The 14757-nt window shown below is 44.1% G+C and overlaps 1 protein-coding gene across 1 annotated transcript in view; it reads right to left on the reverse strand.

Annotated features, from left to right (window-relative positions):
- SVOPL (SVOP like) overlaps positions 1-14757 on the reverse strand; it is a 64400-nt gene that overhangs the window by 13742 nt on the left and 35901 nt on the right. The window contains exons 8-12 of the mRNA XM_049782658.1: positions 12853-12981; positions 11694-11767; positions 4216-4436; positions 2719-2830; positions 1540-1621 (exon numbers count right to left, since the gene is read on the reverse strand). Of these exons, the coding sequence (XP_049638615.1) occupies positions 1540-1621; positions 2719-2830; positions 4216-4436; positions 11694-11767; positions 12853-12981 (618 nt within the window). The remainder of the gene's footprint in view (positions 1-1539; positions 1622-2718; positions 2831-4215; positions 4437-11693; positions 11768-12852; positions 12982-14757) is intronic.

Consider the following 14757-nt stretch of genomic DNA (forward strand, 5'->3'; position numbering starts at 1 on the left):
CAGGCACCAATTGTCCCAATCACCATGTTCTCATCACAGACTCTTAAGGCTGACTCAATAGTTTGCCTTTATTTAAACATTTATATTAAAATTTCATGTCTATTATAATTGAATTATAAATTATAACTAGTGATTATGATTTACTGATTCAGAATTTTTTTTTATGCAGTGGTGTGAGGAATCGTACTCTGCTCAGGGATCACTTCTGGTGGTGCTCAGGGTACCATATGAAGTGCTGGAAATCAAAGCAAGCTTGGTTGCATATAAGGCAAATGCCTTAACTGTTGTACTATCTCTCTAGCTCTGAATTCAGAATTCTTTTAAAAACTGCAAAGTTAAACCACTATGACTAATAAGACTGTAGGCAAGATTTGTTGCTGAGGTTCCACACTCAGTCATGCAAAGAGCTTCCTATTGGCTCTGCATTCAGGAATCCCTCTTGATGGATCTCATGGAACAATATGGGGTGCCAATAATCAAGCCCAGGCCAACCATGAGCAAGGCAAGTGTCCTGCCCAATGTACTATCTCTTTGGCCCCAAAACTGCCTTTATCCAATCACTAATTGCAAAGCTTGCAGCCCCTTTACTTTGTCACAACTCATTTGCCACTGTCAAACTAAAGCTGGAGTCACTCCAGCTATCTGGTGCCTTTCTGTGGCTCTACAGGACTGGGGATTCCAGTACATGAAGATCAATATGTGCTCTTTCTCTTTGTTGAGAATAACTTGAAGAAGATCTTTAGTTCTTACTTTGACAACAATGAGAGGTAGAACATGGCAGGTAATTATTATTCCCAGGTTCATCCACATCTTTGATAATAAGGAGGCTTCTATCTATTTCTGCTTTGTTTTGGTTTTGCCTTGCAAATCCAATTCAGTCTCACACATACAACGCAAGTGTTGGAGCACTGAGCCCCGGCCTCCAACCCAGCAATAAGTATTTTTAGATAACTACTTAGAATTGATGCTCTAAATAAACTTACTCCAAAATATGTTCAATGACTATTCCGAATATAGCTGCAAGAAAAGCACCAAAGCACACATACTGAAGCTCATACAGTCACAAAATAACTTCAGATTTTATTACTGGAGCTAAATGAAGTGTTGCGTATATTTCAACTTTTTTTTTTTTTTTTTGTCATTTTCTATTTTCAGTCCTGCATAGGGGAGGAAAATGCAGTTTGCATTGGGACTTTCATGATTTTGATATGGCAGCATGGAACCAGACATAGCATTTCTGGACATGGAAATGAATGCATTTTCAGCCCTCAACCCACCTTCTGGTAATAGCTGTGGGGTTGTTTTGGTTTTTTTGAGACACACCCAGCAGTGCTCAGGGCTTATTTACTCCTGCTTCTGTAATGAGAATTTACTCCTGGCAGTGAGTGCTTAGGGTGTATAAGGTAGCAAGGATTGAACCCAGAATTAGCCACATGCAAGGGAAGCATCCTGCTGGCTGTGCTATGGCTCTAGCCTTTCCCTTATTGCATTTTAATAGGAAAATTACCCCAAATTGTGGAGCTGCTTTTGGCTACTCACCTCTGCAGTGTAGATGTAGATGGTGTTGAAGTTGGCGGCCACCAGTGCTCGTAGCATGAAGAGGAAGCCAATGAGGCCAGCACTGCAGAGGAAGGGGCAAAGGAAATGAGAAAAGGTGCTCTGGAGGGCCTCCTGCTGAGAAAAGACCCTGCAGAGACTCCAGGTCTCCCCATCTCAGAGGGGGCTGCTTCCTGCTGACCTGACAATGCAGTCCTGAAGCAAGGGCCTCACTCAGGCCTGCACCCTACCCCGTCCCCAGCATGCCCAAAATGCCATTCCAGCTCGCCCTCCACATCTTGCCACCCACCTTAGAGATGGACTAAAGCATCTAACTAGGACCACTTTAAGTCTCTGAACTATAGGGTCTGGCGAGATAGTATAGCAAGGTAGGGCTTTGGTTTTGCACATAGCTGACCCAGATTCAATCCCTAGCATCTTGTAAGTGCCCCAAGCCCTGCCAGTGCTAATCCCTGAGTGTACAGCCAGGAGTAAGCCCTGAGCAAAGAGAGAGAGAGAGAGAGAGAGAGAGAGACAGACAGACAGACAGACAGACAGACAGACAGACAGACAGACAGAGAGACAGAGAGAGAGAGACAGAGACAGAGAGAGAGAGAGAAATGTATTTCTATCTCACAGGCCCCTCACTCAGTCACTAAACTATCCAACTAATGATGTACTCTAGACAGTTTAGGAAACTGGAGTCCTGGCTATGAAGATGCTTTACACAAAGAGCTCCTCTACCTTGTTGGGTGGAGTATGGTCTGGCACCCCCACCTAGTGGTGACTGATGGGGAGCCCACTGAGTGGGAGAGGGAGGCAAGAGGAGTGGGCCAGAGGAGATTCTTTTAGACAAACAGTTCGTTCTACACCATTCTGGTGAAATGTACTTGTCTAGATTCCTCCCCCTACCCCTCATTTGGATAAGGAGACCCCATTTGGATAAGGAGACCCCACTTTAAAACTGCATAAAATGGGGTGATTTGGAAGCCACATGAGGATAATTATTTTGAAGGGGTCCAAATAGTACAAAAGGAAATGCACTTGCCTTGCATGTAGCCAACCCAGGCTTGATCCCCCAAACCAAGAGTGACCCCTCAACCCAAAATCCAGAAATAGTCCCAGCACTGCTGGGTGTGATCCAACCCTCATTCCCCCCACCAAGAAAAAAAAATTAAATACCTTGAAGTACAAATATTGAGAAGGAGGAAGAACAAAGCTGTGCATCCCATGGTGATGGAAAGACTCAGCCGTCTCCCCAGAAAGTTAATGCCCAGGATATTTAAGGGGTTCACTAGAAAATAAATGACAAAGAGAGTTTCAGGACAAGAAAGCAAAGGGCAGACTTCCTCCATTGTTAGCAGAAGCAGTGGCTCCCTCCAACTGATGTCATCCTTATATGGTCCCTGAATCATTTTTCCTACAGAGCTCCTAGAAAAGTGAACAACAGGAGATCCAGGTCCAGATTACTTTAGCTTTAGGACTTTTGGCAAAGGCCAAACTGCTAGTTCTTATACATCAATGGTTTTATGGAATACTGGTTTTCATCCAATGCAAAGTGCCATTCATTTGGTAGGAAAGTGGGAGAGGGAATTAGACTACATCTGATGCTCAGGGCATATTCCTGACTCTGTGCTAATGTGTCAGATGACCATATGTGGTGCTAACGATGGAACTGGGGTTGACCATGTGCAAGTCAAGCGCCTTAGCCCCTGTTCCATCTCTCCAATCTGGTGCCATTTATTCTTTTTGTTTTGTTTTGTTTTTGGGCCACACCCGGCGGTGCTCAGGGGTTCCTCCTGGCTGTCTGCTCAGAAATAGCTCCTGGCAGGCACGGGGGACTATATGGGACACCGGGATTCAAACCAACCACCTTTGGTCCTGGATCCGCTGCTTGCAAGGCAAACACTGCTATGCTATCTCTCCGGGCCCCCACCATTTATTCTTAAAGTACCGTCAAACCCACTTTCCAAAACCCCTAAACAGTGTCCAAAAACAGGTCAGCGGGCAGGACAATAACATGAGTTAAGCATTGCACATACCAAAGCCCAGTTCATTCATTTCTGCCACCACAAGCAGTGCTGGGGTGGTACCTCGGTGTCTGAACAGCACCCCATCTTTGGGTTACCACATTGAACCCCCAACCTTGTTGACTAAGAATATCTGGGACTCCTCACCAAACAAACCAAAGATATTACTGAGCCTATTTTTACTGTTTTATTTCTATGGCAATGCGATTATTTACTTTGTAAAGTAAGGGCAGTAAGAGCAACAGACCAACCAATAATGATCCACGAATAAAAGCACAATCATAAAAATGTCCTAACAACAGTGTGCACCCCTCCTTTTGAGACAATCTTAAGGAGTGTCATAGTTTCTGGCCTAAACTGTGGGCCACACCCCTGGGGAAAAAGTGAGCGAGCAGGCAACTCAGGGGAGGCTGCAATACCATCACTTAAGATAACTAAAGCAGGCAGAGAGCCTGGCCAGCTGAAATCCAAAGAACCCATTGCAAAGCCAGGGAAACAGCTCAGAAGGCCAGTGGAAGGGAACGGAAGCTGCCCTCCACCTGCTGGTTTGGAAGATGGGTCCCAATCAGGGTTGCACCCTCTGCAGTTCTGAGTCGCCTGCAAATGCCTCCCACTCGGGGCCCTCCCTGCCCCAGAGCAGAGACATTACGTGCGATTTCTCCGACGGTGCTGATGATCATGGTACGGTAGTCGGAAGGGGCGAACATGTGGCAGTAGCAGGGGCTCCTGGTCTCCTCTGAGTCCCCTACGGCTGTCACTACTGGCTTCGACTCCGTCTCAGACTCGCTCCTCGAACCACATACCAGGTCCCGCTCCAGCAGCTCAGCGCTAGCCAGGATGACTCCATAGTAGGAAAAGGAGATTCCCAGCCTGGGTGGGAGAAGAGAAAGAAGGATGCTGGGAGGAGAGGGGTTTGGGGTAGGGTGGAGATAGAGACCCAAGGGTCCTGGAGGACACAGAAGTTCCAGTGTGTGGAGGACCTCCTGGGAAGAGGCAAGTAGACCAGTTGGATCTTTGCGACAGTTTGTCTGGCCCCTCTCCAAAGTGGCCCAAGGGTGGTGGTTCAAATCACACACATCCTACAGCCTTGTTGATCAGCTCAGGAGGCCTGCCCTCTGGGGGTACCTCACCCTGGGGGAGGAGCAGGTAGAACCCTTCCCTAATAAACTTGAATGAACCTTGATGCACTTCAACTCCAGGCTGGAGTTCACAGCGGGCCCTTATGAACTTCCGGCAACTTCCACCCTGGGCTTGAAAGTAACTCCTGGAGACCCCAACCCGGCCCCACTCTGAGGTCCCCAGGTTCTGTCTCCAGCAGAACTTTCTCAACTTTGAAGACCACCGTGGTTAGATTGGGCCCAGCTGCCTAACTCAGGGTCCTCTCTTTACCATATTTTTGTTGTTGTTGTTGTTGTTGTTGTTTTAGGCCACATCTTACTCCCTGGCTCTGCGTTCAGAAGTTGCTCCTGGCTGACTCGGGGGACCATATGGGATGCCGAGGATCCAATCCGGGTTCGACCCGGGTGGGCTGCATGCAAGTAATGCCTTACTGCTGTGCTGTCATTCTGGCCCATGGTTTACCATATTTCATCGCATAATCTCAGCAGAGGGAATACCCTTACTTTTTTTCTTTTTCTTTTCTTTATTTTTCAAAAAGACAAAAGTTGGCAACTGGAGGAATAGCACAGGACAGAGGGAGTTTGCCTTGCATGCAGCAGCATCCTATATGGTCCCCCAAGCTTGCCAGGAGAATTGCTGAGCGGAGAGCCAAGAGTAACCCGTGAGGCACCACTGGGTGTGGCCCCAAAACAAAACAAAACAAAGCAAGACAAAAGTGGGATGCAACCATTATATGCATATTTTTAAATTGTGGGAGACAATAAAAAAGTTAGGACACTTGCCTCATAGGCAGTCAACCCTGGTCTGATCCCTGGCATCCCTTATGGTAACTCAGGGACCTCCAGAAATGATCCCTGAGCACAGATCCCAGAGTAAGCCGTAGGCACCACTGGGTGTAGCCCCAAAGTACAAATTAAAAGAAACTATGTTGGCATTATTGGGGATAAAGTAATAGAGTAAGGTGGAATCACCCTGGCTGAGGGGTCATCTTGAGGGTCCCCCTAGAGTTCTACATCCTGAAAGGAGGAGCTCTGCAGGCTGTGCAGAGCCAGGGCAGGAGTGCCCGTGTCTGTGGATTTTCTGTCTCATCTATATTCTTCGGTAGATGTTTATGTCGAAACATAAAAACAGCACATAGAAAAGTTCACATGGCAAAGCCATGAAAAGCTTTTATCAGCCTCCCAGAAGCCCTCAGGCCCCTCTTATTTTCACAGAAATGGTTGTAAAAAACCAGGTAGGAAAGATGTGTGGTGACAATTGGGGGTTCCTGAGGTTGGGTGTGGGATGAGACTTAGAAACTGGTTATTCACCTTGGTGCTGCAAGGCTAAGGCTTAAGTCTGAGGCTCTCCAAGGCACTGGCCTTGCACACAGACAACTTGGTTCCAATCCCTGACCTTGATTCAGTTCCATGCACTACATATGGTCCCCAAAGACTGCCAGAAGTGACCCCGGAGCACAGGCTTCTAAGCATCACAGGATGTGATCCAATTTCCCCCCCTCTCCAAAAAAGGAAGGAAAAGTAAATGTCCATGCAGCTGAGACTCAAAATAGGCATGAAGGGATGGAACTAATTGAAATAAGGACTTCCTTGAAAACAGCTCAGTATAGTATCAGTCTCAGACTTGAATGACTCATCATGGGACTCTCACCCTACTTTCCTATGCAATTCAGAACTTTTCATAGCAAAATACCATAGAAGAAAAAACTGTAAATGCCTTTTCTGGTTCTTAAACTCATTTTTCTGTTAAATTTCCAAATATTAAGAGTATTAAAACAGGGGCTGGAGTGATAGCACAGTGGTAGGGCATTTGCCTTGCACGTAGCTGACCTGGCGGACCCGGGTTTGATTTCCGGCATCCTATATGGTCCCCTAAGCCTGCCAGGAACAATTTCTGAGTGCAGAGTCAGAAGTAATCCCTGAGTGCTGCCACGTGTGGCCCAAAAACAAAAACAAAAAAAGAGTATTAAAACATTTAAGAATCTGGGGCTGGAGAGATAGTACAGTGGTAAGGCATTTGCCTTAGACTCCAAAAGACGGTGGTTCAAATCCCAGCATTCCATATGGTCCCCTGAGCCTGCCAGGAGTGATTTCTGAGCTTAGAGCCAGGAGTAACCCCTGAGCGCTGCTGGGTGTGACCCAAAAAACAATAAAAAAAAAAAATTTAAGAATCTAAGGCCAGAGTGATAGTACAGTGGTTAAGGCACTTACCTTGCATGCAACTGACCTGAATTCAATGCAAGACACTCTATAGTCTATAATGATCCCCTGAGCCCCACCAGGAGTGAGCCCTGAGTATAGAACCAAGCGTAATTTTGAGCACTGGCTGGATGTGACCATCCCTCTCCACCCCACCCTCACTCAAAAGAAAAACCATTTAAAAGTCTCAAGAGGCTACCTGTCAACAGTGACTATAGGGCTGGGATACTGGTTCAGAACAGAGCACATGCCCTGCATGTGTGAGTACAGGACAGGACCTGAGACACCACACATATATCAATATCTCTCTTTTTTTTTTTTTGGCCACACCCGTTTGATGCTCAGGGGTTACTCCTGGCTAAGCACTCAGAAATTGCCCCTGGCTTGGGGGGACCATATGGGACGCCGGGGGATTGATCTTCGGTCCTTCCTTGGCTAGCGCTTGCAAGGCAGACACCTTACCTCTAGCGCCACCTCATAGGCCCCATATCTCAATATCTCAATCTCTCTCTCTTCCTCTCATTTTCTTTCTCTTTCTTCCTCTTTTCTCTCTCTCACACACAATTATTAAATCTGGAAAACAGACAAGCCCTTTTCTCCCTTTCCTTGAATCAAACACTAAAGCTTAGAAATTAGTCTTGTCTGCTTTCTATCTTCATGTGCTTAAATTCATGTCATATACAAATCTGGCTTTTCTCAATCATTATTTCACTAGTAAGGTTCAGTGAAATGAGCAGAGCACACAGGCTTTCTCATCCTCATATTGGAGAGGACTGCATTATACTTGTGTATCACAACCCATGTAATTATTTATGCACTTGTGGCTTTATCATTTGGAAATGACATAAATAAATGATTGCTATGAGCATTTTAGGGAAGGTTTTTGGGAAAACATGTTGAGCTGCATGATATCATGTGTAATCAACCTGAAACAGAACTTTCTTCCTACTGACCATGGTACTTGGAATGATTTGCATATACCCAGCATCGTATACCCAATAGCCCCTTTCATTAGCCTACCTGCCTAAGTCATGCTCTTGGTTTAGTCCTTGCATAATTTATAATGGAAACTGGTTTGGTTTTAATTTGCATTTTCTTGGTGACTTTAAGGTTGAATATGTTTTGAGAAGTTTAGTTGAGACATTTTATTTTTGGATCAAGCATGTTTCTTGCCTACTTCTTTTGGGGGTTTTGTGTAACTCTCCTATACAGTTATTGATGAAATGTCCTCTTCAGTGCTGGTTATCTTTCAGATCCTTGCTGTCTCATGACACAGAGAGTTTCATTTAATAGAGCCCAATGCACCCCTTTTCTGTTTTAAGTAACATGATTTGTATTTCTTTAGAGATCTTGGCTTACTTGAACACATGGCTGCAGAGATATGAAACAGTAAAGACTACCAAAGTTGATGCCTTGGAATTTGATTACTGGTGATTTCCAAGATCAGATTCTGTCATGTATTGGGAAGAAAGACAAAACAAGTTCATAGGAAAAAGTGAAAATTTTTTTGCTTTGAGCGACAATACAGATAGACCAGATAGTGGATGAAACCCTTACCCTGCTCTCCATATGGTCTCCTAAGACCCACCAGGAGTGATCACTGAGTGCAAAGACAGGAGTAAACCCTGATTGCTCTTGGCTATGCTGCCTCCAATAAAAACTAAATAAAAGAAAATATTTAAATGATCATGGAGAGGCCAGGGACTTTACTCAGTAGTAGAACATGTGCCTTACACGTGAAGGAGTTTAGTGAGATGGATCCCTTGCACCATAGGTGGGAAAATGATAGACTTTTTCCCTTAAAAAATAGACAGGTCAGGACTGGAGTGATAGCACAGCGGTAGGGCATTTACCTTGCACGTGGCTGACCTGGGATGGGCCCAGGTTCGATCCCCAGCATCCCATACGGTCACCTGAGCCTGCCAGGAACAATTTTTGAGTATAGAGCCAGGAGTAATAGAACCAGGAGTATAGAGCCCTGAGCGACACCGGGTGTGACCCAAAATCCAAAAGAAAAAAAAAATAGGTATTTGATTGTTTACTTGTTTGGATGGATGGATGGATGGATGGATGGATGGATGGATGGATGGATGGTTGGTTGGTTGGTGCAAGGGAGGCAATATGAGCAGATACAATACATTTCTGATTTTCCCAGTGGCTATCAGAGAAAATTATTTTAAAGGTTTTCCCCAAATTCTTGCTTATATAAAACTTGTTTTAGGACTGGGGAGATGACCCAAAGGCATAGAGGCAAAGCTTCGTGCGCAGAAGCATCAGGTTCAATCTCTAGCATATGTGTTTCCCTGAGCACCTCTGAGTATGGCCAAAGAATATACACAAAAAATATTTTAGTATGATAAAGAAAAGAAGAAAAGCTCATTTTAGTTTGTTTTGGGGCCATACCCAGCAGTGCTCAGAGGTTTCTCCTGGCTATGCTCTCAGGAATCACTTCTTTTTTTTTTTAACCATAAAAATATTTTAGTTTTATTTATTTTTTATTTTATTTTATTAAAACACCATAATTTACAAAGTTATTCAGAATTGGGTTTTTTGTTTTGTTTTGTTTTGTTTAGTTTTTGGGTCACACCCGGCGGTGCTCAGGGGTTACTCCTGGCTGTCTGCTCAGAAATAGCTCCTGGCAGGCACGGGGGACCATATGGGACACCGGGATTCGAACCAACCACCTTTGGTCCTGGATCGGCTGCTTGCAAGGCAAACGCCGCTGTGCTATCTCTCCAGGCCCCAGAATTGGGTTTTAGACATACAGTATTTTACAATTTTCATTTGTGGAAACTATGTAAGACTCTCAGATCAGTGGATTAGGCTTGAGTACTCAGAGAATGTTCCCCAGACGTACAACCACCTAGTTTTTGATAAAGGAGCAAGAAATCCTAAACGGAGCAAGGCAAGCCTCTTCAACAAGTGGTGTTGGCACAACTGGGTTAGCCACTTGCAAAAAAGCGAACTCAGACCCCTAGCTAACACCATGTACAAAGGTAAAATCCAAATGGATTAAAGACATTGATATCAGATCTGAAACTATAAGGTATATAGAATAACATGTAGGTAAAACACTCCATGACATTGAGACTAAAGGCATCTTTAAGGAGGAAACAGCACTCTCCAAACAAGTGGAAGCAGAGATAAACAGGTGGGACTACCATATTTTCTGGTGTATAAGAGGACCGAGGGTATAAGACAACCCCCTAATTTTGCAGTTAAAACATAGGTTTAGGCCTATATTTGCTGTATCAGACAGAACATTCCTGTGCTGCGTGTGCTGCATGTGTTCCTGTGCTCATGTACCACAGTGAGCCAATCACAAGGTTCAAAGGTTATACTGTAATAGACTTCCTCTCTGACTCTGGCCAATCTGAGCAGGCTTTTTACAGTGTAGATTCGGATCCAGAACATTGTCTAATTTGCATGCATAAAAGGCCTGCTTGGATTGGCTGAGTTAGAGAGGCGGTCCAAGCAGCCTTGCAGTGATTGGTGCAGGATCGAATTGGAAAATTCATTTTTGGCACTATTCAGACAATTTTTGTTTAGCGGCATATTGAAACATTTTTCGGGATATACTCGGCATATAAGATGCCCCCTGATTTCCAGTTGACTTCTTTTTCGTTTCAAAAGTCGTCTTATATGCCAGAAAATACGGTATATTAAGCTGAGAGGCTTCTGCACCTCAAAGGAGATAGTGCCCAAAATACAAAAGCTACTCACTGAGTGGGAGAAATTATTCACCCAATACCCATCAGATAAAAGACTAATATCTAAAATATATAAGGTACTGACAGAACTTTACAAGAAAAAATATCTAACCCCATCAAAAAGTGGAGAGAAGAAATGAACATACACTTTGTAAAAGAAGAAATGCAAATGACCAAAAGGCACATAAAAAGATGCTCCACATCACTAATCGTCAGGGTGGTGCAAATCAAAACAACTATGAAGTACCACCTTATGCCACAGAGATTGGCACACATCACAAAGAATGAGAACAAGCAGTGCTGGCAGGGATGTGGAGAGAAAGGAACTCTTTTTCACTGCTGGTGGGAATGCTGTCTAGTCCAACCTTTATGGTAAACGATATGGAGATTCCTCCAAAAACTGGAAATTCAGCTCCCATACAATCCAGCTATACCACTCCTAGGGATATACCTGAGGAACACAAAAATACAATACAAAAATCCCTTCCTCACACCTATATTCATTGCCATGTCATTTACAATATCCAGACTCTGGAAACAACCAAGATGCCCTTCAACAGATGAGTGGCTAAAGAAACTGTAGTACATATACACAATGGAATACTATGTAGCCATCAGGAGAGATGAAGTCATGAAATTTTCCTATACATGGATGTACATGGAATCTATTATGCTGAGTGAAATAAGTCAGAGGGAGAGAGAAAGATGCAGAATAGTTTCACTCATCTATGGTTTTAAGAAAAATTAAAGACATTTTTAGCAGTATCTCAGAAACAAGAGAGATGAGGGCTGGTAGGTACAGTTCATGACATGAAGCTCACCACATAGAGTGATGAGTGCAGTTAGAGAAATAACTACATTGAGAACTATTCTAACAATATGAATGAATGAGGGAAGTAGAAAGCCTGTCTCGAGTACAGGTGTGGGTGGGGTGGGGAGGAGGGAGATTTGGGACATTGGTGGTGGGAATGTTGCTCAGGAATCACTTCTTACAGTGCTCAAGAGTCCAGATCAGTTACGTGCAAGGCAAGCACCCTGTCCACTAGCTATACTGTGTCCAACCCCAAGGAAACCTCATTTTAAAAGGATTCCATTCTTACCAAATGACCCAGATTTGCAATGTTGTTCTTAAATATTTTGCATCCAAGAGGTCCTTGAATCTTCCTCTCTTGTCCTGGGACAAAGAAACACAGGCCCTTTTAGTGGACGAGGATAAACAAAAGCATCTCAAATTGTGTTGAATTTTGTCTTGTTTGGGAAAGGGATTGACTCACATCTGGACATGCTCAGTGGCTACTCCTGGCTTTGTGCTCAGGGATCACCAAGCAGTTCTCAGAGAACCTGGCAGTGCTGAGAAGCACCTTAGGGTTAGTTTGCAAGGCAGATGCTTTCACTCCTACACTATTTCTGGAGCCCCTTCAAAGAACAGATTACAGTTCCAAACACATATTCATCACAGCCTTCCTTTCTGCTCACTTTTTTAATACCAGGTCCTAGATTCATTGAATTGCAGATTCTAGGCTACTAGTGTCTCTTTTCAAGTTGCTGGTGGATGAGAGGAAATGAGAATCCATGAAAAGTAGCCATGAACACCACCGAGTGCATCTCTCTCTTCCCATAGAAAAAGATATAGAATATTAGGGGCCAGAAGGGTAGAATGGGGGTAAGGCCCATCGCAGTTTGATCCCCAGCACCGCATATGGTCCCCCAAGAACATCCAGGAGTGACACCTGAGTATAGAACAATAAATAACCTTGAGTAACACCAGGAGTGGCAAAAATAAAATAATAATAATAATAATAATAATAATAATAATAATAAAATGAAAATAACAAGACCAGAGAGACAGTACAGTGGATTAGTGTGGGATTAATTGGGATTGTGAGATTGGTCTGAATCCATACCACTCAGTATATGCCTTGTTACTCATTGGTTGGAAACATCTTTGAATGTAGCACCTTGGATGGTTGGTGTTCGGGCCACCTGGTCCCACCTCTAGGTGTGGTCTCTTCCTTTATACTTATGGGGCTGGAGCAATAACACGGCAGTAGGGTGTTTGCCTTGCGCTAAGTCAACCTGGGACGGACCTGGGTTCAATTCCCAGCATCCCATATGGTCCTCCGAGCCTGCCAGGAGCGATTTCTGAGGGCAGAACCAAGAATAACCCCTGAGCTGCTTGGTGGCACCAGAGAGCTAAGGTCTCTCCTCTGACCTTCAGTGACTGAAAGATTTGGGGCCACCCTGGTAGAGGGGACTCACCAGAACAGGCTCCACCAGCTTCCCCTCTGGCATGACCGAGCGATTCATCTTGGCAATGCTCTGCAGCGTGGACAGGGCAGCCTGTGTGTTCCCAGTGGAGACGTTGAACCTGGCAGACTCGGGAATAAACTGCACACAAGAGACAAGAAAGACAAGAGCGATCACGGAGAGGGCTGTCGCCGGATTAAAGGGATGAGCAGAACCGGCCTTTTCTTGCGGTCAAACTAATTTGGAACAGAAGAGGTGCCTCTGGTCCCAGTGCTAGCTTGTAACAGCAGAAGACAGTGAGCCCCCGTCAGATCGACCTTCTGACCTGCCACACAATGAAATTCCCACAGCTACAGCAAGCCTGCCTGAAATATGCTGCATAGATGTAGAAGCTGCAGGTTAGGTGTGATGTGTTCTAATTGTGTAGAACAAAGGAAACGAGTTTTACCTTTGGGTAATTGAGACCAACAGGAGGTCTGATCCCATAGACTAGTGTTTTTCAATTTTTTTGTGCAAAGGCACACTTTTTTCATGAAAAACAAAAAACAAAACAAAACCTGAGACACACTACCATTAGAAAATGTTAAGGGGGCCGGAGAGATAGCATGGAGGTAAGGCGTTTGCCTTTCATGCAGGAGGTCATCAGTTCGAATCCCGGCGTCCCATATGGTCCCCTGTGCCTGCCAGGAGCAATTTCTGAGCGTGAAGCCAGGAATAACCCCTGAGCACTGCCGGGTGTGACCCAAAAACCAAAAAAAAAAAAAAAAAAAAAAAAGGGCCCGGAGAGATAGCACAGCGGCGTTTGCCTTGCAAGCAGCCGATCCAGGACCAAAGGTGGTTGGTTCAAATCCCGGTGTCCCATATGGTCCCCCGTGCCTGCCAGGAGCTATTTCTGAGCAGACAGCCAGGAGAAACCTCTGAGCACCGCCGGGTGTGGCCCAAAAACCAAAAAAAAAAAAAAAAAAAGAAAATGTTAAAAAATAAAAAATTAAACTCAAGGGCCGGAGATATAGCATGGAGGTAAGGCGTTTGCCTTTCATGCAGAAGGTCAGTGGTTTGAATCCGGCATCCCATATGGTCCCCTGAGCCTGCCAGAAGCGATTTCTGAGCGTAGAGCCAGACGTAACCCCTGAGCGCTGTCAGGGGTGACCCAAAATCCAAAAAAAAAAAAAAAAAAAAAATTAAACTCTATGCTTATATTGACTATATATAAAGTAATTCTCTTGAACAGGAATCAAATAAACATAGAGAAAATTTTTATAATTACTTTATTATGAAATAATCTAATGATTGGTCTATTTGTGAGCTAAAGCCGCATGTTATGGATGAAATTGGAATTTTTCTAAACAAGATAGACAAACCACTGGCAAGACTCACCAAAAAAAAAAAAAAAAAGAGGGAAAACACCTAAATTAATAGGATCACAAATGAAAGGGGAGAGATTACAACAGAACCTCAAGAAATACAACATATCATGAGGTCATATTATGAACAACTGTACTCAGTTAGGCTAGAGAACCCAGTAGAAATCGACAGATTTTTTGGAAAATACTAGCTTTCAAAACTGGAAAATGAAGATCTAGGAAACCTAAACAGGCCAATCACTTCAGAGGAAATCGAAGATGTAATTAAGAAACTCCCTAAGAACAAAAGTCCAGGTCCAGATGGTTTTACAGGTGAATTCTATCAAACATTCTAAGAAGACTTACTACCACTGATCCACACTACCAATGATCCAAACCATTGAAAAGACAGAAACCCTCCCCAACTCCTTTTATGAGGCTAATATCACACTCATTCCCAAAGATGGCAAAGACAGCACCAAGAAAGAAAACTACAGACCAATCTCACTAATGAACATAGATGCAAAAATTCTCAACAAAATTTTAGCAAACCGAATCCAGCACTACATCAGAA

Source organism: Suncus etruscus, chromosome 1, assembly GCF_024139225.1.
Source record: "Suncus etruscus isolate mSunEtr1 chromosome 1, mSunEtr1.pri.cur, whole genome shotgun sequence".
In the NCBI taxonomy this organism is placed as follows: Eukaryota; Metazoa; Chordata; class Mammalia; order Eulipotyphla; family Soricidae; genus Suncus; species Suncus etruscus.